Source organism: Mchenga conophoros, linkage group LG11, assembly GCF_057382185.1.
Source record: "Mchenga conophoros isolate Kocher_MC1m ecotype Shallow Benthic linkage group LG11, M_conophoros_male_GT1.1, whole genome shotgun sequence".
In the NCBI taxonomy this organism is placed as follows: Eukaryota; Metazoa; Chordata; class Actinopteri; order Cichliformes; family Cichlidae; genus Mchenga; species Mchenga conophoros.
Genome location: NC_140536.1, coordinates 6,569,988 through 6,594,742, shown reverse-complemented (window position 1 = coordinate 6,594,742; position 24,755 = coordinate 6,569,988). Strand labels below are relative to the sequence as shown.

The 24,755-nt window shown below is 41.2% G+C and overlaps 1 protein-coding gene across 1 annotated transcript in view; it reads left to right on the top strand.

Moving 5' to 3' along the window:
* Positions 1-24,755, top strand: part of LOC146563500 (melanocortin receptor 5-like) — a 43,866-nt gene that overhangs the window by 13,080 nt on the left and 6,031 nt on the right. Inside the window, exons 2-4 of the mRNA XM_085290623.1 lie at positions 13,185-13,411; positions 13,516-13,622; positions 19,711-19,899. Coding sequence (XP_085146749.1) covers positions 13,220-13,411; positions 13,516-13,622; positions 19,711-19,899 — 488 coding nt within the window. The 5' untranslated portion in view covers positions 13,185-13,219. The remainder of the gene's footprint in view (positions 1-13,184; positions 13,412-13,515; positions 13,623-19,710; positions 19,900-24,755) is intronic.

The window sequence follows — 24,755 nt, the reverse complement described above, 5'->3', positions numbered from 1 at the left end:
CACAGCGTTACTGGAGGCCAAGGTAATGCCATCCATCCATCCATCTATCTGTAACAATTTTACAGACAGGTGGTCAGTGTGTGTCAATGTGACATCCACATGAGAACCCAGCCAGGAAGTGCATTACAACAAGATGATTGATGGTAATGACTTCACCTGCCAATACATCTAAAGTTGCTCTAGTTGTTGTGGATTTAAGTGATGTAAGCACTTCAAAAGGTTAAATGTAATGTGTGAGCATAAATTATACTTTTGATTTTAAATGGCTGTGTCTTATATTTTAATTGCTTAAGATAACCGTTGTGTTAATTGGTGCTGGAAAAACTGAATTGTGCTGACATAATTAATTATTTTTTCCCTGCAGATAAAGTACACGGATATAATTAAAATGTCTCAATGATTCTCAGTGTAGCTTTTTCATTTAGCGCTGCAGTAGTGGTTAATTGCTGTACCTGCTAAGCTCATTGCGCCACTTTGGAATAGGATTTAGATAATGGCATTCTGCTGAAATGAGACAGAGTGGACGTAATGCTGAATTTAGTTTACCGCTTCACTTCACTTGAACAGTTTTATTTTGATATCGGTGCTTTCCTCAGTTCCCATTCGGTATTTAGACGTACTAACAATGTGTGCAAATTTATAAGTAACCAAAAGCACATCATTTGACATAACCGCAGGGTCCAGTTATGAGGTCATGTGTTAAGAAACAGAGGAATCACTTAGCTGCATGAAGGATTTAACAGTTTGTTTTTTTTCATCTGATTCGTTATATTAGTGACTCTTAACAGTGAAGCTTTCTTATGTGCCCTCTAACTTGAGAGTGTGATGTCAGGTCACTGCACCAGTTTAATTTATTAGGAAAGAGAAACGTTCAAAACAAATGGCAATGAAATTTGTTGTAAATAAATTTTAGCTCACTGATGAAAGTCAGGAACTATTTTCAAAGCCATCCTTTAGTGATTGTGGCTGTTTTACGTCATTGTAATTAAGTGATTTTCCTTCAAAATGTCAGCAGCCAGCTTATCATATAACACATCCAACTTAATTCAGAGCAGCCAATGACTACGTTCACCTACACTCACATGTATCTGCTGCTTTCAGCGTGGCATTATTGTAAACTGGCTTGAAAAGGATTGCAATATTTTACACATTGCTTGTCTCTGTGTTAAATGTGTTCAATTTGTCTTGTGAAAATGTTTGTAAATTAAATAAAGTACGACGTTATTAGCAGGGATGGGTTACCTTAGCATAAAGGATAGGAACACAGTGAAACCACTAGCTTGCCCAGTTTTACCCAAAGGCAGGAAAATCTGCAAACCAGTAGCTAGCAAAGTAGCAGATTATTGTGCACTCGCTGTATCTTGTCAGTTTACCAGTTTAACACACAAGACCCGGCCAAGAATCAGTCCACCACATAACCTGTAAAGCTACGACATGTCAGATTACACAAATTAAGTGAGGGTTTCTTTTTTTCTTTTTTTTTATATATGTAACACTTTTACCACCGGCTCGTGTGACAAGACTCCCCCCTTATGCCCTCGGGTGCAGTCTTGACTCTACTTAAACATTCTGTGATAAAAGATACATCTCGAAAAATAAATATCAGTCTAAGGTTCATATGATTCTCGTGTCTACACAGACAAGCGGAGGCTAAGGAAATACACTTAACCGATTAAGGCTAATACATGTGAATACTCAAATGATAAGACACCATGCAATAAACCCAACACAGGATCTCAGGGTTAGAAAATGTATTAAACAATTGCAGGAAATTCACATCCAACCCTTTTTTTTCTTCATGAAAAAAACACATATACAAAACATACAATAAACCCCCGGGGGATAGATTTTAGTATTTTTTCCCTTTAACCTGTCCAATGTTATTCTTTCCCCAGAGTGCACTCTTAGTTTATTTTTGTTGTTGGCGCGCTTTAGTTGGAGCTCTTAATAATAACAACAATACCTCCGAGTATCCGTGATGTCTCCACCTCCTCCGATGAATAACTCGCTCGTTGTGGTAGCAACCGTCTCCACTCGCGGCAGCGAGCAACGAATCTCCGGTTCCTTAGATAGCAGCAAATCATCCACGGTTAGCGACTCTCTCCCGAGACAACTCTCAAACTCCGTCTCTTCGCTCCGGCGGAATCTCCGTTAGCCAGGACCGTGGCGTTAGCCTAGCTCCAGCTAGCCAACGTAGCCAAACGTGCCTCGTGCTTAGCCAAGCACAAAAGATACGGGAAGCCCGGCTCAAACGCTCCGAATGATTACCGGGAAGTCCGCAGACGGGTGATATGTTGTTGCCGAACAACTTTGGTGACATAAGCAGTCCCGAAGTCCATGCTTCGTCTATGCCATTTTAGTAATCCTCCTTTTTTTCTCCTCTCTTCCTCCCGAGTCTCTTTCCCCCGGAAGTCATCTGCAAGTCATGACCTCTCGTGACGTAGCATACAAAACAAGTTACACTTCTTCTCTTTTAACAGACATTCACATTCCATGAAATTATGGTTTTTTAACGTAACTGATTTTTTCACACACTATTTATGCATTTTAATACAAACATTTATATCACATATCTATACCACTCTTAACCTCACCATGAACCGTTATTTTCTCTTCGACTTATTCTCATGAAAACAAAATAAATACCACTGATATTTATCAGAGTATTACACTCTCCCCCCACCAAAGAAAAGCATGCCCTCATGACTTTGTACCTTGAAAACATAAACCATTATGGCAAAACAGGTGAGTAAAACACACAACTAAGCAAAGATGGGTGTGCCTATCCATTTATAAAAACAAGAGACATATTTCACTGTTGTGGCGGCTACCACACTGGGATGACCTGGTTCATCATAAGTTAACCTCAAAGGAGCCCTCTTCAACCGCTGAGGTCTGGCCTTAATGTCAACATCAAGATTAGTCTCAGAGTTAAATTCAGTGTCCTCTTCTTGCAAGAGAATGTCTTCAGGCAGTACTTTGTCTTTCCCTGTCTCCTCAGGATTCTCGCAAGTATCAGGTGATTCGGCTTCGGTGATCTCAACAGACTCAGATTCATTTACACTGTCCGTCTCAGGTTCCTCTACACATTCCTGTGTTACTCCCAGCCCAACTGTTTTTGGTTGTTCAGCTACGTCGCTTAAGGAAATACCCAAATCCAGACTGAACGGTTCCAGAGTATCACTATCCATGTTGCACCTGAGAGGTTCAACAGTCAGATCACACCAAAGTCCAAAATCCTCATCTTCGGAGTCAGTGTACTCTTTCTCATCTTTATCACTGGGCGTGACTCCTTCCCTTTCAGAGTCTTTATCTGCCGTTCTCTGCGATAGTGTCTTTTCCTTTCCAGGCTTGTCTGTGCATTCTTTCTGTTTCCTCCATCGCAAGACTCTCCTTGTAGGGGTGAGATCCGTATGGGATGCAGAGTCTAGACATATCCTCTCCCCAAGAGGCAGTAAGTGATTTCGATGGAGGATCTTGATTGGTCCATCACCATCTTCAGGTTTCAACCGGAACACTGGTAGGTTCGGCATCTTGCTTTCCACAACATATGGTTTTGACGCCCAGCGATCGGCCAGTTTATGCTTCCCCTGTAACCCGAGGTTTCGTAGCAAGACTCTGTCTCCAGGTAACAACTGTGCGAACCTGATTCTTTTGTCATACCGCTGCTTATTGTTCTCATTCTGTTTGGCCGCGACGGACTCTGCTAGTTCATAGGCAGCCTTTAACTCCTTCCTCAGTTCAGAAACGTACTTGAGGTAAGTTTTCTGTGGTGTGCCATCACTAGAAGTCTCGAAACACAAATCCACAGGTAACCTAGCTTCACGCCCAAACATAAGGAAATAAGGAGAGAAACCTGTAGCTTCATTTGGAGTGCAATTATAAGCATGAACCAAATGAACGACGTGCTGACTCCATTTTTTCTTTCTGTTCGGTTCCAGGGTCCCCAACATGTCCAACAACGTCCTATTAAACCTCTCGGGTTGAGGGTCTCCTTGAGGATGATAGGGCGTCGTTCTTGATTTTTCAACTCCAAGCGAACTCAACACTTCATGAACAAGACGACTTTCAAAATCTCTGCCCTGATCACTGTGCATCCTCCGTGGCAGTCCGTAATGAACGAAATACTTCTCCAGCAACACCTTTGCAACCGTAGAGGCTCTCTGGTCTCTTGTTGGAAAAGCTTGAGCATAACGAGTGTAGTGATCGGTAATGACCAGAACATTTTCTGTGCTGCTCGAATCAGGCTCTATGGACAAAAAGTCCATACAAACAAGGTCGAACGGTCCCTCACTTTGCAAATGCGACAAAGGTGCAGCTCTCTTGGGTAGAGTCTTTCTTTTTATACACCTCTCACAAGACTTGCAATACTCTTCAATCTCTGACTTCATCCGAGGCCAGTAGAACCGGTTTCTTACCAAGCCGTATGTCTTGTCGAGGCCCAAATGACCTGAGTCATCGTGCAGTGATTTCAGTACAGGGACTCTATACTTTTCTGGTAGTACCAACTGAGAACAGCGTGATTTTCCTGGAGGAGTTACAATGCGATACATCACTCCTTTCTGCATCTTTAACCTGTCCCACTCTCTCAACAGCAAAGAGCAAGTTGGTTGCTTGGTCTTGTCAACTTGGTTACTATTCCCATTACTCAGAGCTGTCCACACTTGTCCTATGCCGGGGTCTTCCCGTTGAGCGGTCGACAACTCAGCAAGACTCACAAAAGGCATATTCTTAACACTCAAAGAAGCCAGATTGCAATAAGCTTGTGGGATAGCTTGTGGAGAAGTGCCAAAAGAGTCAATGGCTCTTCCGGATCGTGGGTTTTTATGTTTCATCACCCCAGACATTTGACACAAGGCTCTCACTCCTGCTGCAGGAACGTCGTCCCACTCGGATTTGGATATCGACCCCGATTGTGGCCGGCGAGAGAGAGCGTCAGCGTCAATGTTTTGGACTCCTGCTCTGTACTTGAGACTAAAGTCATATGTAGACAGGGCAGCAAGCCAACGGTGACCCGTCGCGTCTAGCTTGGCAGACGTTAGCACATATGTCAGAGGGTTGTTGTCTGTCCTCACCTCGAACTTGGTCCCGTACAGATAGTCATGCAGTCTGTCCACTACCGCCCACTTCAGCGCCAAAAATTCCAATTTATGGGCTGGATAATTCTTTTCTGAAGGAGTCAAACTCCGACTGACGAAAGCCACAGGTCTCAATCCTTCACCTTGATCCTGGTACAGCACTCCTCCTAGCCCTTCCCGGCTAGCGTCTACATGCAGCACATAAGGTAGCTGAGGATCGGCAAAGGCCAACACAGGAGCTTGGGTAAGTCGTCGCTTCAGCTCCTCGAAGGCTGCCTCACATTCTCCGCTCCATCGACCACCAAAGGGCTCTGCGGGGTTAAGGTACGGACCATCCTGTCTCTCCTTTACTTTCTTCTTTGCAGTTGAAGGGTAACCCGACAACAGTTGGTTCAATGGGTGAGCTACCTTGGAGTAATCTTTCACGAAACGCCGGTAGTACCCACAAAATCCAAGAAACGACCGCAATGCAGTCACAGTGTTGGGTCTTGGCCATGCAGTTACAGCTTCAGTCTTCTTTGGATCAGTAGACACCCCGTCTTGAGATATGATGTGCCCAACGTAAGTCACCGATGGCTGACAAAACTGACATTTATCCAGTGACAGCTTCAGTCCTTCATCCTTTAGACGGTCAAGCACCTTCAGCAACCGGATCTCATGCTCCTCAAGCGTGGCTCCAAACACAATGAGATCGTCGAGATAGACCAACACCTCAAGCAAGTTCATGTCTCCAACAGTTTGTTCCATTACCCGCTGAAATGTAGCGGGAGCCCCTGTCACTCCCTGTGGCATTCTTTCAAATTGGAAGAATCCAGCCGGGCAAATGAAAGCTGTCTTTTCCTTGTCGGAGTCTGCCATGGGCACTTGATAGTATCCACTCCGAAGGTCAAGCACACTGAACCACTTGCTTCCACTGAGACATGCCAAAGCATCTTCAATTCTTGGCACCGTGTATTGGTCGGGAGTGGTGCGGCGGTTTAGAGTCCGAAAATCCACACACATCCTTATTTTCCCATTCTTCTTTCTCACGACCACAATGGGTGAGGCATAAGGACTGCGTGACTCTGTAATAACACCAGCAGTTTTTAGCTGCGCTAGATGCTGTCTCAATGCCTCTACGTCAGCAGGTGGCAACCGACGAGACCTCTCCCGAAATGGTTTGTCCTCTGTGGTTTTGATAGTGTGCTGGGTGCTCTTACTGCATCCGACATCAAACTCATGCAGAGAGAAAACTTCACTCCGCTCCATCATTTCTGTCACCAACCTTTCCTTCCACTCCTTAGGAACTGGTGAGTCTCCAAAGTTGAAAGAAAAGGGGTTCAGCTTCCCAGCGAACTCGACTTCAGACTCTTCTCTCCCAGGTAGAGATGACACAACGTCGACTGGAAACAGATGAGCTATTGGTGTCCCTCTGGTCAAGGTAATTTCCCGTGCTGACATGTTTCTAACTAGAACAGTAATTCTTTTGGCCGTCACACCAGTGGAGGTCTGCAACTCTGGTCTCACCAGGAGTCCATCGGGAAACCGTGACTCATTCGCAGGGTCATCAGGTGAGTCTACAAGGATTGTCTGAGTGCCCAGCACTCCATGAAACTTTGGTGCCCCAGCCACTTGGGCGACTCCCCCAGGCCGTATGGTGACAGGTTTGGCTTGGGTGAACCACACCGTTCCCCTCTGGTTACTGTCAGCATCAGGTGGTAACACTGAGATCTCACTGAAAACTTTTCTGAAGACTGGGTGAATGTGCATGGATCTCACAAAGTTTTCTCCTCCCTTTTCCCTGCAGTGGCTAAGCAATCGCCTCACAGTGGGTGTGTTGGTGCCAACAAGCAGGGAAACTTCACCTCTCACAACTGGGTCGGGACATACCAACACAAGTGCATCAATGGTCTCACTCACACCTACATCTGCTTCCAAAAACTCCAGCCTAAGTGACAAATAGCCATCATAAGGGTACTCGGCGGAACTGAGACCCCATATCGCCAACGTGTCGATAGACGTCAATGGCAGGTGTGTCAAATATCTGTCGTAGAAGGATCTGTACAGCAGGGTTACTTGAGAACCAGAATCGAGTATGGCTTTAGAGTAGATGCCTTCAATCTGTACCGACACTACAGAGCTAGGGCCCACTAAGCCTGCAGGTACAGTGTCTTTCACTTTTCCCTCTAAGGTGCTGCACTTGGTGGAACGTTTTACAACCACCGGGATGCCAGGCCGTTCCTCTACTGGACCCCGCGGTAGTTTCCCGATTTCTTTGTCAGTTTAATGAGGCGCTTGTTGACTTTGAGTAGGTTTTCTTCACCTTCACATTCTCTCTTAAAATGTCCATCCTCCCCACATCTGTAGCAAAATATTCCAGGTTTATCCTCTTGATAGCCAGACCTTTGTGGGGTAGCATTTCTTTTATAAGGTGGCTTGGCAGGGACTTCTGGTTGTGAAATCTGGGTGTCTGGATGTGATGCAACCGTAGCAGCTTTAAGACTAAGCATCTCAGCTTTCATGACACTTAACTCTTTTTTCAGCTTTGCCACTTCAGGATCAACTTCTTGTTCAGGTGCCGACTTAGAAATAGGAGTTACAGACTGTGACATTACTGGGTTCTTACTATCGTTTCTGCTTTGGAGCATGTCCTCTTCCTCCCTTACTTCTTTTAGCAACTCACTGAAAGAAGGGGGTTCTCGCAGCTTGTGAGTCATACGAAGACGAAGTGCAATCATGTCTTGTTGCAGTGCTCCCCTCACAACCTGCTCCATCCGTAATCGATTCATGTCAGACAGTGCCACGCCTCCTTTTCTGAAAATACAGTGCAGCAGTTTATCCAACCTCAACAAGTAAGTAGACAACTTTTCGCCCACATTTTGGTAGGTATGTCTGAACTTCACCAGAAGATCGGACGCACTCTCAGTTGTTCCAAAAGCCGTCTCCAAAACCTGCATGTAGTCATATGAAGTTGCAGTGGGCTGCTGGACTCTCAAGAACCTTACAATGTCTGCAGCTGGACCTTTCAGACTTTCCACTATTCGCTGTTTCTTTATGTTGTCACTGCACTGCCACTCATCTAGCAGATGTGTTGTCTGTTCTGCCCAGGCATCATACTCTTCCTCCCCATTGGGCGTAGGTTTCACACCAGAGAACATGCGCAGCTTACGATAGCTCTGAGAATCAACAGATGTGGTGTTACATTTATCCACTAAGGAACTGATAGCATGTATCAAAGCCGTGTTCACATCAAGGGGTGAAGGCTGAAGTAAGCCACCAACGTCAGTAAGAGTTTTACCTTCCGCATTCAGGAATGACATTAGCTTAGATTGAAACTCATCATTTTCTGCAGGAGCAGTGAGCACATGAGCTGGCCATGGACCCGCCTCCCCAGGAAGTCCAACAACATCCGGTACGGTTTGATTTTTTAAGTCAGTTGAAGTCTTGATCAGTACCAACTGTGTCTTAGAAGCTACATCAAGACAACGGTCAACTATCTCGGATTTTCCAAATACTTTGACCTGGCTCAAGGCCGATAGCAGAACTGCATCTGTGACATCGGGGTCCACATCACTCAAAACAACTGCATGTCCATAAGCTAACTGCTTCCTTTTGCACCAAGCTTCAATTTCAACTGCTTCCATTTTTCTTTTTTTCTTTTTTTTTTTTAGCTCAAACAGTAAGAGATCTCACAATAAATGTAACCACACTTGACAATAAAAATAATTTCCTTAGCAATCTCAAAAAAAATTAGTTCCCTCTCTTTGGTGAATGACGGAAAACCAGGTCAGTCATAACAAAATTACATACAATCCCGGACGAGCCCCCAAAAATGTAACACTTTTACCACCGGCTCGTGTGACAAGACTCCCCCCTTATGCCCTCGGGTGCAGTCTTGACTCTACTTAAACATTCTGTGATAAAAGATACATCTCGAAAAATAAATATCAGTCTAAGGTTCATATGATTCTCGTGTCTACACAGACAAGCGGAGGCTAAGGAAATACACTTAACCGATTAAGGCTAATACATGTGAATACTCAAATGATAAGACACCATGCAATAAACCCAACACAGGATCTCAGGGTTAGAAAATGTATTAAACAATTGCAGGAAATTCACATCCAACCCTTTTTTTTCTTCATGAAAAAAACACATATACAAAACATACAATAAACCCCCGGGGGATAGATTTTAGTATTTTTTCCCTTTAACCTGTCCAATGTTATTCTTTCCCCAGAGTGCACTCTTAGTTTATTTTTGTTGTTGGCGCGCTTTAGTTGGAGCTCTTAATAATAACAACAATACCTCCGAGTATCCGTGATGTCTCCACCTCCTCCGATGAATAACTCGCTCGTTGTGGTAGCAACCGTCTCCACTCGCGGCAGCGAGCAACGAATCTCCGGTTCCTTAGATAGCAGCAAATCATCCACGGTTAGCGACTCTCTCCCGAGACAACTCTCAAACTCCGTCTCTTCGCTCCGGCGGAATCTCCGTTAGCCAGGACCGTGGCGTTAGCCTAGCTCCAGCTAGCCAACGTAGCCAAACGTGCCTCGTGCTTAGCCAAGCACAAAAGATACGGGAAGCCCGGCTCAAACGCTCCGAATGATTACCGGGAAGTCCGCAGACGGGTGATATGTTGTTGCCGAACAACTTTGGTGACATAAGCAGTCCCGAAGTCCATGCTTCGTCTATGCCATTTTAGTAATCCTCCTTTTTTTCTCCTCTCTTCCTCCCGAGTCTCTTTCCCCCGGAAGTCATCTGCAAGTCATGACCTCTCGTGACGTAGCATACAAAACAAGTTACACTTCTTCTCTTTTAACAGACATTCACATTCCATGAAATTATGGTTTTTTAACGTAACTGATTTTTTCACACACTATTTATGCATTTTAATACAAACATTTATATCACATATCTATACCACTCTTAACCTCACCATGAACCGTTATTTTCTCTTCGACTTATTCTCATGAAAACAAAATAAATACCACTGATATTTATCAGAGTATTACATATATGTGAGGCTGCTTCCTGGGGCCCGTTCTTCGTACGTCGCTTACTACATCCAAGATCAAATGACACATCCAAGATCAAATCATCGCGCTAACCGTGAGCTCGCTAATCCGGTTCCCCGAACACACCTGCTGTTGACGATTACTACAGCTGGACGCAGGAATGTGACATCACTGGGTGTCGTAAAAGGGGCTACGCATCGATAGTAGAAACATTGATCGGCAACCCGCTGATTGGTTGGCGAAAATGTCCAAGGGGCGTGCTCGGTATTTTCCGGCAGCAGAGCAAGAACTCATGAGTGAGGGATTTCAGGAGTTTCAGAGTTTAATTAAAACGCAAGAGAACACTGCAAAGGCTGCAAAAGCAAGGAGAGAGGGCTGGCAGAAAGTTGCTGACAAATCAAACTCGTAGGTAATTTAATAATAATAATAATAATGGATTGGGTTTATATAGCGCTTTCCAAGGCACCCAAAGCGCTTTACGATACCACTATTCATTCACTCCCACATTCACACACTGGTGGAGGCAGCTATGGTTGTAGCCAGGCTGCCATATCGCGCCATCAGCCCCTCTGGCCAACACCAGTAGGCGGTAGGGTAGATCTATCATATGACACTATATTGTCCAATATCATATGGCATTATATTATATTATAATATGTTATATTATATCCCCTTTCACATTAGAGCCACAACAGGACCCACAAGAACATGGGAACAAGTAAAAGTGGAATACAGGAGTATTCTACAGAATGGTAATATTTATCTCTTAGATTGCTTTGCGTCTCTTGGCAAGGTAATACTGGCCTGTAATACTCTGTTAGTTTGTTCATAACAGCAACCAAGAAAAGGGCAGAGGAAAAAAAGACAGGTGGTGGTCCTGCACCCCCTCGTCAACAAGTTGGTTAAGTAAATAATACCCTCACGGGAAAATCGATATCTCTCTATGAGCACACTGTCGCGCTGAGCTAAAGGATCCTGTCTGTCCCGCAATATACGCTGAATTCTGAGGACTCTCCTTATCAATCTTGCACCTTCCGCAATGGGTTGGTCGCGTATACGGACAGGACATGGCTGCGACAGGCTTCCCAAATCCACCTTCGCTTTTATAGCCGTGGTCTCTCATCTTGATTACACGAAGTAATTTACAATTACTACTCTGAAATATGAATTACATCTGTAATAATCACATACATGTAATAGAATGTTAATAGTACATTTCCCTTTTTTAGGAAATGACCTGTATGTATCTGTGTGACATCAATAAAAGGATCAAGTGCTGCATTATCTTTAGTTACATTGATAATATTTATTTATGGTGAAACAGTGGAAAAATATCGCTGTTGCTTTCATATAAATGAAGCGGACATACCTGCGTGGCCGCGATCTAATCCTGTTTACATAAAGTAAACCTGCTCCCGAGCAGGTTTACGCTTACGGCTCTGTTGCTATGACAGCAAGTCCCGGATGAGCTTCGGGGAACCGACTGATCCAGGATCACGCGAAATCGTCAACAATCTAATCCGGCTAACCTACTTAGCGAGGTACGAAGAACGGGCCCCTGTTCTCCAAATCAAAACTAAATTCAATTCAATTCAATTCAATTTTATTTATATAGCGCCAAATCACAACAAAAGTCGCCTCAAGGCGCTTCATAGATACAGAGAAAAACCCAACAATCATATGACCCCCTATGAACAAGCACTTTGGCAACAGTGGGAAGGAAAAACTCCCTTTTAACAGGAAGAAACCTCCGGCAGAACCAGGCTCAGGGAGGGGCGGGGCCATCTGCTGCGACCGGTTGGGGTGAGAGAAGGAAAACAGGATAAAAGACATGCAGGATAAATCAAGCCTAAAGCAGTCATCTGGTTTTAGTTTGTGTTTAATGTACTTCTATTTGCAGTGCAATACAAAATGTAAACACTTACTCAGAGTGGTTGCTGTCTTGGTTTCCAATCCAATCCAATTCAATTTTATTTATAAAGCACTTTAAAATACCCAGCACAGGAACAAAGTGCTGTACAGAAAATAAGTTAAAACAATAGAATAACAAAAAACAGCAAATTAAATAAATAAAACACATAAGACATAAAATTAAAACAGCCCTATGTTAAAGCAAAAACAAGATAAAACAGCATCGAATCACCTAAAAACAACTAAAATAAAAATAAAAAACCAACATCTCACGTGGTGTCAAAGGCCAAGGTAAAGAGGTGGGTTTTCAAGAGTGACTTAAAAACAGATAAAGAAGTGGCCTGTCTAATCTCTAAAGGAAGCTCGTTCCACCGTTTGGGAGCTACTACAGCAAAAGCACGATCTCCTCTAAGTTTACGCCCAGTCCTGGGTATCTTCAGGAGCAGCTGATCAGCTGACCTGAGAGAGCGGGTGGGTGTATAAGGCTGTAGCAGCTCAGAGAGATAAGATGGAGCTAGGCCATGGAGAGCTTTAAAATTAAATAAAAGAATTTTAAAATGAATCCTAAAAGAAATGGGCAGCCAGTGAAGTGAAGCTAAAACAGGGGAAATGTGCTCAAACTTTCGAGTGCCAGTTAAAAGACGAGCTGCGGCATTTTGCACCCTCTGTAGATGACTAATATATAATGCACTGACCCCTATATAAAGTGCATTACAGTAATCCAGCCGAGTGCTAACAAAGGCGTGGATCACTGTCTCAAAGTGCTGCCGTGAAAGAATTGGCTTTATTTTTGCCAGCTGCCTGAGGTGAAAGAAGCTAGATTTTACCACGGCCTTAATTTGATTATCAAACTTTAGATCACAGTCCACTTTGACCCCCAGGTTTTATGGAACTTTCCTAGCACCATTTTTTTGCTGAAGCAGGCAGTACTAAAACCACTTTTTATTATCTGATCAGCACCAAGCATTAGAAAAGGATGTTAATGGAGGCCAAACTAGGACCACACACAGGAGTTACATTTGCAAGGAACCGAATACTATTTGTATGTTGTTAAATAAACAAGGTGCTTGGGGTGAATCATGTTTGTTTGCAGCATGTGTAATTGAAGCTGGCATAATATTAAGCATGATCTCAATATTACAAAGCTTACGTGAAGCATGACACAATCTCACGTTCTTCTTCTTGTTTCTTCTTTCAGCCTGCTTGAAAAATGGCCTCCAGGTAAGAGTTGCGATGATCCAGACCCGACCCACAGCAGAGATGAATGTGTCTGATGAATCCTCCTACCAAGAGGAGGTGCTGCTGGGTAACTCTACCTGGGGCTACTCCTATTATCATCAAAACTACACCCTGATCCCTCCACTATCAGAGAAGGCTAGCACCTCCAAACCTGCAGCATGCGAGCAGGTCCACATCGCTATCGAGGTCTGTAGCACTTTGGATTCATTTATTTATCTCGTGATTTCTTCTTGGCTACCACTACCCCGACTGTCTCTTCACTGGTCTGTATTTTGATCTCCTCTCCTAAGGTCTTTCTGATCCTGGGTATCATCTCACTGCTGGAGAACATTTTAGTCATCACAGCCATAGTGAAGAACAAGAACCTACATTCCCCCATGTACTTCTTTGTCTGCAGGTAAACTCCTCAGTGGTTTAAGACATAAAGGGGAAAATAACATAATAATGTACGAGGACCACCCAAAACCGTTTTAATAAAGTGAGCTTACCATGTGTAAAAGATTTTGTTAAGCAGCAGTTTATTAAAATATGCTTCTATCCTTCAGTGCTTACTCTCTGTCTTGGTGTAATACAGCCATTCCCAGGGGCAAAATGCAATATAGGTCCCAAGTGAAACCTTGTTCACTCTTGTCAACATATTAGTGTAAATGTATACATTTAGGATTAGAATACACCCTAATGTAACCATTATAATTGGATAACAATGCATACCTCCCCTCAAGGCCCATATCATTTGAGTTCACATTGTTATTTTCAAGCCCTTCTCAAACGACCATAACAACGCTGCATCCACACAGGAAGCATTTTGGAGGAATGCGGCGACCAGAGACCACAGAAAGACAATAAAATGTAACAACTTCAAAAAAGCAAAAACAAACAAACAAACAAAACAATGAGATAAACATTTCTCAACTTAGATGCAAGTGATTGAAGCAACTATCAGTGAGAGTGCAGGATACGTTTCATTAGACCATCCTGACTGACCTATGACCTGATAGCAAATACGTTTGAGGATGACCTAGGAAAGCAATTCAGCAGTTCAGTCAATTCAATTCAGTTCAGTTTTATTTATGTAGTGTAAAATCATAACAAGTTACTTCAACTTCTAAGGTAAAGACCCTACAATAACACCCAGAAAGCCTCAGATGAGAAGGAATACATTATATCTCTGACAGAACCATGCAGGGGCAGCCATCCGTTGCCACCAGTTGGGGTTGAGGAAGATGGGTCTAAAGACATACTGTGGAAAAATAATAACAGTACTATTAATAATAACTAATAATGAAATCACAACAACGATCCTGGAATATTCCCTAGCAAACAACTGTCAGCTTCAATGCAATGTGAATAACCCCCTGTGTGGATGGATTTTAGGTATCTGCCAGACACTGAACCGATAACTTTCGGAGTAGCCTATGTTGATGTAATTAATAGACATGAACCGTTATCAATTATGTTCAGAAAGATCCTGATTTATCTTTTGTGACACAAATGATTAAAGTGGTTCAGTCCTGCTTTGTACAACCGAGACAGCTATCCAGGATTAGATTAATCCTTTCTGTTCTAAAAAGGTCATCAATGCTTTTATCGTCTATAGAATTGAATATTGTAATGCACTTTACTCTGCTCCAGAGGCTACAGCTGATGTTGCCTAGCTTTAAAACCACAGAAAGAGAAGCAACCACAACATACCAATCCCTCCCTGTTGCCCTTCACTGGCTAACAGTAGTTTTTATTGAGAATAGTCTGGCTCCTGAGTTCCTCTGGCAGTGCTCTGTTAAAGGTTCATGAATAAAGGTTCTGGAAAGGTCATGAAAGGTTACCGGGCCTTTGCCTACTAGGCCCCTCAGCTGTGGAACTGCCTGGCAGGAGATGCCAAGCGAGCTATCCTACTGGTCTCTTTTAAATTGAAAGCAAGGAGAACACAAGGAAGCATGCCAGCAAGCAAACAAGCAAGTAAGTAAGAAAGGAAAATAATACAAGTAACCATAAAAAGCAATTTACAGTGGGGCAAAAAAGTATTTAGTCAGCTACCGATTGTGCAAGTTCCCCCACTTAAAATGATGACAGAGGTCAGTAATTTGCACCAGAGGTACACTTCAACTGTGAGAGACAGAATGTGAAAAAAAAATCCATGAATCCACATGGTAGGATTTGTAAAGAATTTATTCGTAAATTAGGGTGGAAAATAAGTATTTGGTCACCTCAAACAAGGAAAATCTCTGGCTCTCACAGACCTGTAACGTCTTCTGTAAGAAGCTTTTCTGTCCCCCACTCGTTACCTGTATGAATGGCACCTGTTTGAACTCATCATCTGTATAAAAGACACCTGTCCACAGCCTCAAACAGTCAGACTCCAAACTCCGCCATGGCCAAGACCAAAGAGCTTTCGAAGGACACCAGGAAAAGTATTGTAGACCTGCACCAGACTGGGAAGAGTGAATCTACAATAGGCAAGCAGCTTGGTGTGAAAAAATCAACTGTGGGAGCAATCATCAGAAAATGGAAGATATACAAGACCACTGATAATCTCCCTCGATCTGGGGCTCCACGCAAGATCTCATCCCGTGGGGTCAAAATGATCATGAGAACGGTGAGCAAAGATCCCAGAACCACACGGGGGGACCTGGTGTATGACCTGCAGAGAGCTGGGACCAAAGTAACAAAGGTCACCATCAGTAACACACTACAACGGCAGGGAATCAAATCCCGCAGTGCCAGACGTGTTCTGCTGCTGAAGCCAGTGCATGTCCAGGCCCGTCTGAAGTTTGCCAGAGAGCACATGGATGATACAGCAGAGGATTGGGAGAATGTCATGTGGTCAGATGAAACCAAAGTAGAACTTTTTGGTATAAACTCAACTCGTCGTGTTTGGAGGAAGAAGAATACTGAGTTGCATCCCAAGAACACCATACCTACTGTGAAGCATGGGGGTGGAAACATCATGCTATGGGGCTGTTTTTCTGCCAAGGGGACAGGACGACTGATCCGTGTTAAGGACAGAATGAATGGGGCCATGTATCGTGAGATTTTGAGCCAAAACCTCCTTCCATCAGTGAGAACTTTGAAGAGGAAACGAGGCTGGGTCTTCCAACATGACAATGATCCAAAACACACCGCCCGGGCAACAAAGGAGTGGCTCCGTAAGAAGCATTTGAAAGTCCTGGAGTGGCCTAGCCAGTCTCCAGACCTCAACCCCATAGAAAATCTGTGGCGGGAGTTGAAAGTCCGTGTTGCTCGGCGACAGCCCCAAAACATCACTGCTCTCGAGAAGATCTGCATGGAGGAATGGGCCAAGATACCAGCTACTGTGTGTGCAAACCTGGTAAAGACCTATAGTAAACGTTTGACCTCTGTTATTGCCAACAAAGGTTATGTTACAAAGTATTGAGTTGTATTTTTGTTATTGACCAAATACTTATTTTCCACCCTGATTTACGAATAAATTCTTTACAAATCCTACCATGTGAATTCATGGATTTTTTTTTCACATTCTGTCTCTCACAGTTGAAGTGTACCTCTGGTGCAAATTACTGACCTCTGTCATCATTTTAAGTGGGGGAACTTGCACAATCGGTGGCTGACTAAATACTTTTTTGCCCCACTGTAGATGGCTTACAGGCTCAGGTAGAGCGAACTTTTGTTTTGTAGAAGTGTGACTTCAAGGTGACAGTCTAGAGTATGCTTCTATGTGATTACACAACAGGATTTTTTGCCAGAATTCAAAGAAATAATGAGTTTCAATTTCCAAACCTTCTCCTTTATGTAACTGATTAAAAAGCTCAGTTGTGCAAAAAATATTTTTCTTTTACCTGAAGTGGAAAAGTTGGTTTATTTATAAAAGCCGAAGAACAGTTGAAGATAATTGGTCATCCTGAGCTTGGCAGAAGCAGATTTCCAATATAATCCAATGTGAAATCTAATCATTCTTTCCACTTAGAAAAATGTCATGCAGCATGTGTTGCCAGAGGAAACATGTGAACTCTTGAAAATGACATAAATCTTTTATCCTGATTATAAATGGTTAAATAAAACCATTTGTAGCAGGGAGTTACAAAAGAGGCTTTTTGATCTTATAATCTTGTGGCCTTCTTAGACTAATCATTAGGTAACGATGATTTAAACAACTTATGATTAACCTTCTTTCTTTAAATTTGTCTCCAACCAATGGAGATCTGTGGACTCAAAAATCATGACATATTTGGGGCAGCTGCCACATCAAAATCAAGTCACACTTTTAATGACCCTACTGTATAAATCAGAAAAATACTTGGATGTCTGTTTTCACATCAGCACCAATTTCTTGTGACTTTGTTTGGGTCTGTCTTCTGATTTGAAAGACTTAATCCTCTTACTAAGACAAAAGCAAACGTGTTTCAGCTGTGCAGAGACACAGCAGACATTCAACTAAGTCTTTGAATTTCTGGCGAGCTGTATAGTGCTTCTGTTCATGTGGTTCTGAATGACTGCCACGGCGTAACACTGAGGTACAGCGAGTTACTGCACGATAACACTTGTTATCTTTTATTTGAAAATCCATTCGATTCATGGGGGGGAAAAGAAATACATTCCTACTTAATGTGTTGTTTTCCTTCTCTCTATAGGTAAGTTGTGAGTATTTGGTGAGTCAGTCCACGATGTTTATCGTGATATAATATGCTGCCTTGGTAACCAAGACAATAGAGGAGAGCCTGTTGCTTCCTGTGGGCTGTAATCTTAACATATTACATGCCACCTCCACTCAACGTGGTGTTAAGAGCTTGTGCTCATTATTATTTCTGTGAGACTTGGCTGTCATTTTCTTTGGCACTTGAACAAATTGCTTTGCCAACAAGGTTCAACTAGATGTCCTGGAGAACATATTATTGTAGTTTCATGAATTCTCATTTGAACACCAAAACACCAAAATGGCACCAAAGCATAGAAATACATCTTAAGCTACATGTTTTAAATATCACCTCTTCTGGCCAAGAAGCTTTTACTCATTATACGAATCATTTGTCAAGTCAAGGCATGGAGTCCAAACGTGGAAAGCTGTGGAAAATCTAGAAAACTAACAACAGCCAGATTGTTGACCTTGCTCTGCGACACCTCTGAAATAATGTGTCAACTAAAACTAGACTTTTCCTGACTCTAAATTTAGTCCAGGGCAAACAATTCAGAGTTAAAATTGGGACTAATCAGGTTCTGAGTGGTGTATCTAGAGAGCTGTAAACATGTTTGTGGTTTTTACAGTGAAAGAACCTTTTCCTTACTTGGCTCATATGTTTGTGTGTGATTTCAGTTCAATTGTGTTAGTACAGTGAAGGAAAAAATAACTGTAAATTCAGACAGATGAGATTGTGCTGAAAAGAACAAGGCAAGGCAAAAATAAATAAATAAATTTAAAGGTGAATCACAAAAATAAAATAAAAAAAATAGTCCGAAATGGCCAATTATACCCTGGACCCCAGAGCGTTAACCAAATAAAACATGAAAAATTTGTGAAAAAATGGGTTCATTTGTGGCATTTTGTGTAAATTTAAGCAATTTGATTATTTCTAATTAAAAAAGATTGTGAAACTTTAGTTAGACTTGTGTTTGTAAATGAATCACCTCATGTTGTGTAGCTTTATTGATTTTATGCTTATTGGGCTACAAAGTTATTCATCATACAGGCTAGTACATAAAATCAAAATTCACATGTTTTATGTAACTGAAATGTTTAATTATGTGGGCTAAAGAAAAAGAAAATTATAGAGTACGTTTATATGAAACATCTGTATACTTACTGCTTTTGATGTATTTTAACTGTATATAATACATATTACAGAATGTAACACATGCATATGTGTAAAAAATAAATTGCTTTGATTTTGCCACCCCATTTGATTTCCATGCCACCCAAAGAAAATTTGCCTAGATCCGCCCCTGCCTCTGTTCACACTATGCACACTATATATATATACTCTGACCATCAGCCACCAGCAGTTATAGGATCACTGTTTTAACCATTTTTGCTGTGGAAAAACATCAAATTTTACATGTAAATATACATAAATAGCATAGACGTGTTGTTTATTTTTAAGAAGCTCTTAAAATATTAGTATTATTTAGAAACAGTGTTTGGAAACAGCATCAAGCGTCTGTCTGTCTGCCTGCAGTGCAGTTTTTTTTTTGTGACCACTTTTAACTGGGGAGATAGGATCCATTTTTCCACCATCTTTGCTGGCTTTGTTGCTTGTGCAAAGGCTGTGAGTGCATGTGACTGTCAAAGCATTGCCTCAACTGCACCTCCGGAGAACGTGAAAGACTGTACTCAGGCATTAAATCAATTAATTGGTTTTCCCAGTATGACTGTGAGAAGAAAGTGTTTACGCAACAGGAGAGCGAATGCAGCTATTCTGTCAGCTCCTGAATACACAGAAGGAAGTGCATATAGAAACATTTATTTGAACATCTGTTTGCAGAATAAAGGTTGTATAAAGTATTTTGGTTTTTTGCAGTTTGGCAGTAGCAGACATGCTGGTGAGTGTGTCCAACGCCTGGGAGACCATCATCATTTATCTTCTCAACAACAGGCAGCTGGTGGTGGAGGATCACTTTATCAGGCAGATGGACAACATGGTGGACTCCATGATCTGCATCTCTGTCGTTGCATCCATGTGTAGCCTGCTGGCCATTGCTGTGGACAGGTAATGATGGAAGGGAGTATAAGCACAAATATATCTTTTTTTTTTCTTTTTTTTGCTATTGTTTCTTAATAGTTTCCTTTTGAAATGTTTTTAAGGGAACTGAAGTTTTAATTGAAGGCTCTAGTCACAATGAATCCTCATCCATCAGCCCAACACCACAGCCCCCAGTTTCCTAATAATGTTCTTGAACATAACTGACGTGTTACAATTTATAACAACAAAAAAGGACCCTGTAATTTTATGATTAATTTTAAGGAAAATTGAGGCAGTGCTTATTTGGCACTCGTTCAGTTAATTCCTGTCATGTGTTCCCTCTGACATTTCCTTTTTTCTCTCTCTCTTTAAACAGTTTTTATTCATTATCAAGAAAAGCATGAAACATAACAAAGCAAACAAAAAAGAAAGAAAGAAAGAAAAGAAAAGAAAAAAAACCCCAAAGGGAATATATTAAAGTCATTATATACCTGTACAAATACACATATGCACTGTTAAAAAAAACATCCTAAAACAATGGTAATATTCCGGCAGCTGGGGCGCCAAAAATACGACCGTAAAATAACAGAAAATAACTGTCCCATAAAAATACAGTTATTTTCAGTAATGAAAATAGAGTTTGTTGAGCTAATTTGACATGGGATTCTGCCTTTTCCAAGTGCTTTTAGACATTAAATTAGGAACATTTTTACGCGATCAAACGATGAAATTACCTATAAACAAGGTCACTGAATGTGGAAATATGAATCATAATACGTAAATGTACAGAAATATACAATTAACAGTTGGTTTACGTAATAATTGATTGCATGCCCTGGGACAGAGACGAGGCTGCCATATCGCACCATCGGCCCCTTTGGCCATCACTAGTAGGTGAAGAGTCCTGACCACGGACACAACGGCGGAGAGCGTCCGAGCCGGGGCGCGAACCGGCAATCTTCTGCTCACAAGGAGAACTGCCAACTTTTGAGCCACGAACGGCCTAACTAGCAGCGATAATAATACTTATGTGCTGTAACACAAGCTTATAGGGATCATGTTATATACTTTTCCATAGCATTACATTTGAATTCAACAGTTCAATCTTTCAAATAACGGACAGATATTTGTGAGATCATGATACATTTGTGAATGTATTTTAACAATCTAAATATGCATATGTACAGACAGATACATTTGATAATCATGACAATCATGTTGTATTACATTACAGTGATTTAACGTTAATTTACATTCAAAATGTGAAGTCAAAGTCTATTTACGTAACTTTAATGATATTCTAGAAGAACAGAACATTACCGTGAAATGCACAGTAAAATACCTTCATATTAGGGTTTTTTCCTACGGTCGCAGCCATACCCGCGACCTTGTTGTTAGTTCACATTCATTGGCCGATGCTTAGCGTCATGTTATTTATATTAATTGCAATTCCTACCTCTACATTTCTTTTTCAAAATATATAATTAGCACAGCGTGTCCGTGCAATGTTTTACATTGTGGCATGCAGAGAAATCTTAACAAAGAAGCTCACAGAGAGAGATTGAGCTTGTTATTTAACCCCAAGCTGGTAGGAGCTCTTTATTAAAACACATTCGGTGCTACAATATGCCTCAAGGTTCAACAACAGCACAACAGAAGTCCAGGCCCGGCCCTAACCAATCTGGCGCCCTAGGCAAGATTTTAGGTGGCGCCCCCCTACATCTGCAGTGCAGTGTATGTACTCACAAGAAACCGAATAGCTTTGTCTTTGACCTTTTTTTTTTTACTTAAAGAAAGCAAATTCACAATCAGAATAATTAACAAGATAAAAAAATATATGAATAAATAAATGAATACAAAAAATAAAAAATGAATATATGAAATACAATAAATTTTACATACATAAACACAATAAAACGTGTCAACAAGTTGGATAAAATAAATTAAAAATATAATATAAATAAGGCAACAGGAACACCGCTTGATGCTGCTGCAAAACTGGTGGGTTGTGCTGCTGAGGTGGAGGCAACAGGAAGACCGCTTGATGCTGCTGCATCATGGCTGGGTTGTGCTGCTGATGCTGCATCACTGGTGGGTTGTGCTGCTGAAGTAGAGGCAGCAGCGGTAGATGTGGTAGATGGCCCAGGGGTGGGATTTAGAAACTTCAACAGTGCATCTGAAGAGAGGAGTATGTGACACCACTGAGTCTAATAATAAAAACAGATGATTCCAGGAATAAAATGAAATGATATAATATAAATGAAAAACCAGAGATATATGTATGATGTTAACTGATATGCAAATTAGATTAGATTCAATTTATTGTCATCATTACAGTGAAATGCTGAATAGCAGAATGCAAAGTAACAGTATAATATCATATGAGAATGTTATGTTATGATTATCTTTGACCGAATCACAGCAGTGCTCATATTAAAAAACAGCATTCCCTTTCATGTGATATTGCTTAATTAACATTAATGATGTGCACTTTAACAACTAGGCTTACAACTATAATATATACAGGGGTGGAAAAGTGACTATTACCTGCAGGGTAAACATTAGCTAACCAGAAGGCAATAACAATGTAAACAAAAAACACCTGCTTAAAAGATGAATACAAATGAGGAATGGTGGGAAAGGTGGGTGTACTGTAATTACCTAACGTTACATTATTATTTTCCATAACAATTTAGCCCCCTCCACAATATTAACTGACGTTAAAACAGTTAACTAGCTATTTATTGATTAGCAATTAGCGAATCATGTAACATTAGCTTAATGCTAAAAATTTAGGTTACTTTCACATTCAGACAAATAATTTCATGTAGGCTAACGTTACCTACCTCTGTCTTTTTCTCGTTTCTCCTCCTCTTCTTCTCTCTTTTTTCTTCCCTGGGCACCTGACAGTTTTGACCGTTTTGACATCTTGTGTTGATTTTTTGATGTGGCGACATCCAAAAGGAACCATGATACGGGAAGGGAGGGGGCGCACCGTGCGGGGAGGGGGGGCGTAATGTTGTAACAAATAATATTTCTATTAAATAAGCTTTACTTTGCATTTTAATTAACGTGGGATTATTTTTTGTATTTAGAAATAATAGTACCAACTTTTTTTTTTTTTCAACATTTGTGGCACTGGCGTGGCGCCCCCTGATGGACGGCGCCCTTAGCATTTGCCTATACGGCCTATGCCACGGGCCGGCCCTGCAGAAGTCACTCATGGTACAGCACTCTCTCTACAAAACAACAACTGTCAGTGACGCTACACCACGGCGTAAACACAACATTCAAGATAACAGTTAAAAGTAACGTAACCATAAACAATAGAACAAGAACATGTCCCAAGGCATGATGGGAGACATTCCTGGACGTATTTTTACGATCTAAATATGCATATGTACAACAAAATATATTTAACAAACAAGTAAATTGTGTTTTATTACATTTACAGTGATGTTATGTTATTTTACATTTGACTTGTCAGATCACAGTCTACTTATGTAAATGTAATGATATTCTAGAAAAACAGTACACATCTGTAAAATACACAGTAAAATCATTTGACATTACTATTTTTTGGAACAGTGTGGGGTAAAGAGGAGAGAAAAATACTGCTTGCACTAAATCTTAGTTGTCAGTGCTGAACAGATCAAAGTGTTTTTGTTGTCTCACTGTGTGAATGAATTAAATTTTAAGCAGATGAGTAAACCAGCCTTGATGCAGTTTAATTTTTTGTTTTAAATTGACATTTTATTTCTTAATTTCCACCTTCTTTCTCTGATACACACAACAAATTTGGTTCATTCATCATGGGGATCGCTGCTTACTCTAAGGCATCTGTGCAAATGTTAAGACAGGCAGAAAATTTTAGTTTTTTCTACTTTTTACTTTGCAATAAATTATCTGGCAAGACAGAAAACTCAGAAAATGTCCATCTTTCTCTGATTTCCCTTCTCATTCTTTTCCTTTTTTGTATGCTTGTGAAGTAGATTTTAAACCCTTGAAATGTGCAGGTTTTTTTCATCTTCACCATTCGTGTCTTTTTATGGGCTTTTCACATTGAAAAAAATGGATCTTTTAATTTCATCTGAGCTTGAGCTCAACTTGGAGCCTGAATATTTAGCAGCAAAGCTGTATTATTAAGAGATGAATATTTCATAAGCACCAATGGCACACTTTCTTGATCTTGTGCTTTCATTTTGACCATTCTATTTCAAAAAGGTCTGCCTCAAATCTCCTAATTCGGTGGGTTAACCTACCATGCAAGTCTTTGGACTGTGGGTGGAAGCCAAAGAACCCACGCAGGTTTACGGAGCACCAGTATGCCGCTCTAAACAGTAATTTTATAACTTCTTAGTTCTAGAACCTAACAAATGACAATAATTGGAAGAATTGCAATAAGGCCTTCAAACTATTCAGTGCCTGTTCTTTATTAGTTCGTCCTGATTGCACACAACCATTCACAGCTACATTTAGCATGTGATCACTATTTTAAAAGTGTGTCTTTGTTACCATTGATTACCATTTAATCAATTGTCTGCTTAATAATGAATGTAGAATAACTGGAAAAACTGTTCTTTTTTAAATGTTTGTCAGACATGTTGATATTTGATCCATATACATTTAACTGAGTTAAATCTTACTCTTTCTAACATATTGGCATTCCTTTTGTTCCCTTTTCCATGCTTGCTATTCCTTCATGTACTGAAGCATGTATAAAACTGCAAACATTGCATAGATCATCATACTGGATGATACTGTACCATCCCCAGAGGCTGTTTGAAAGAGGTGGACTCGGGTCCATATTAGGCTGACTCTGATTCAGTATATGAATCAGGTATAAATACATGGTGTGCAAGAATCAGGAAACTTGACAATAT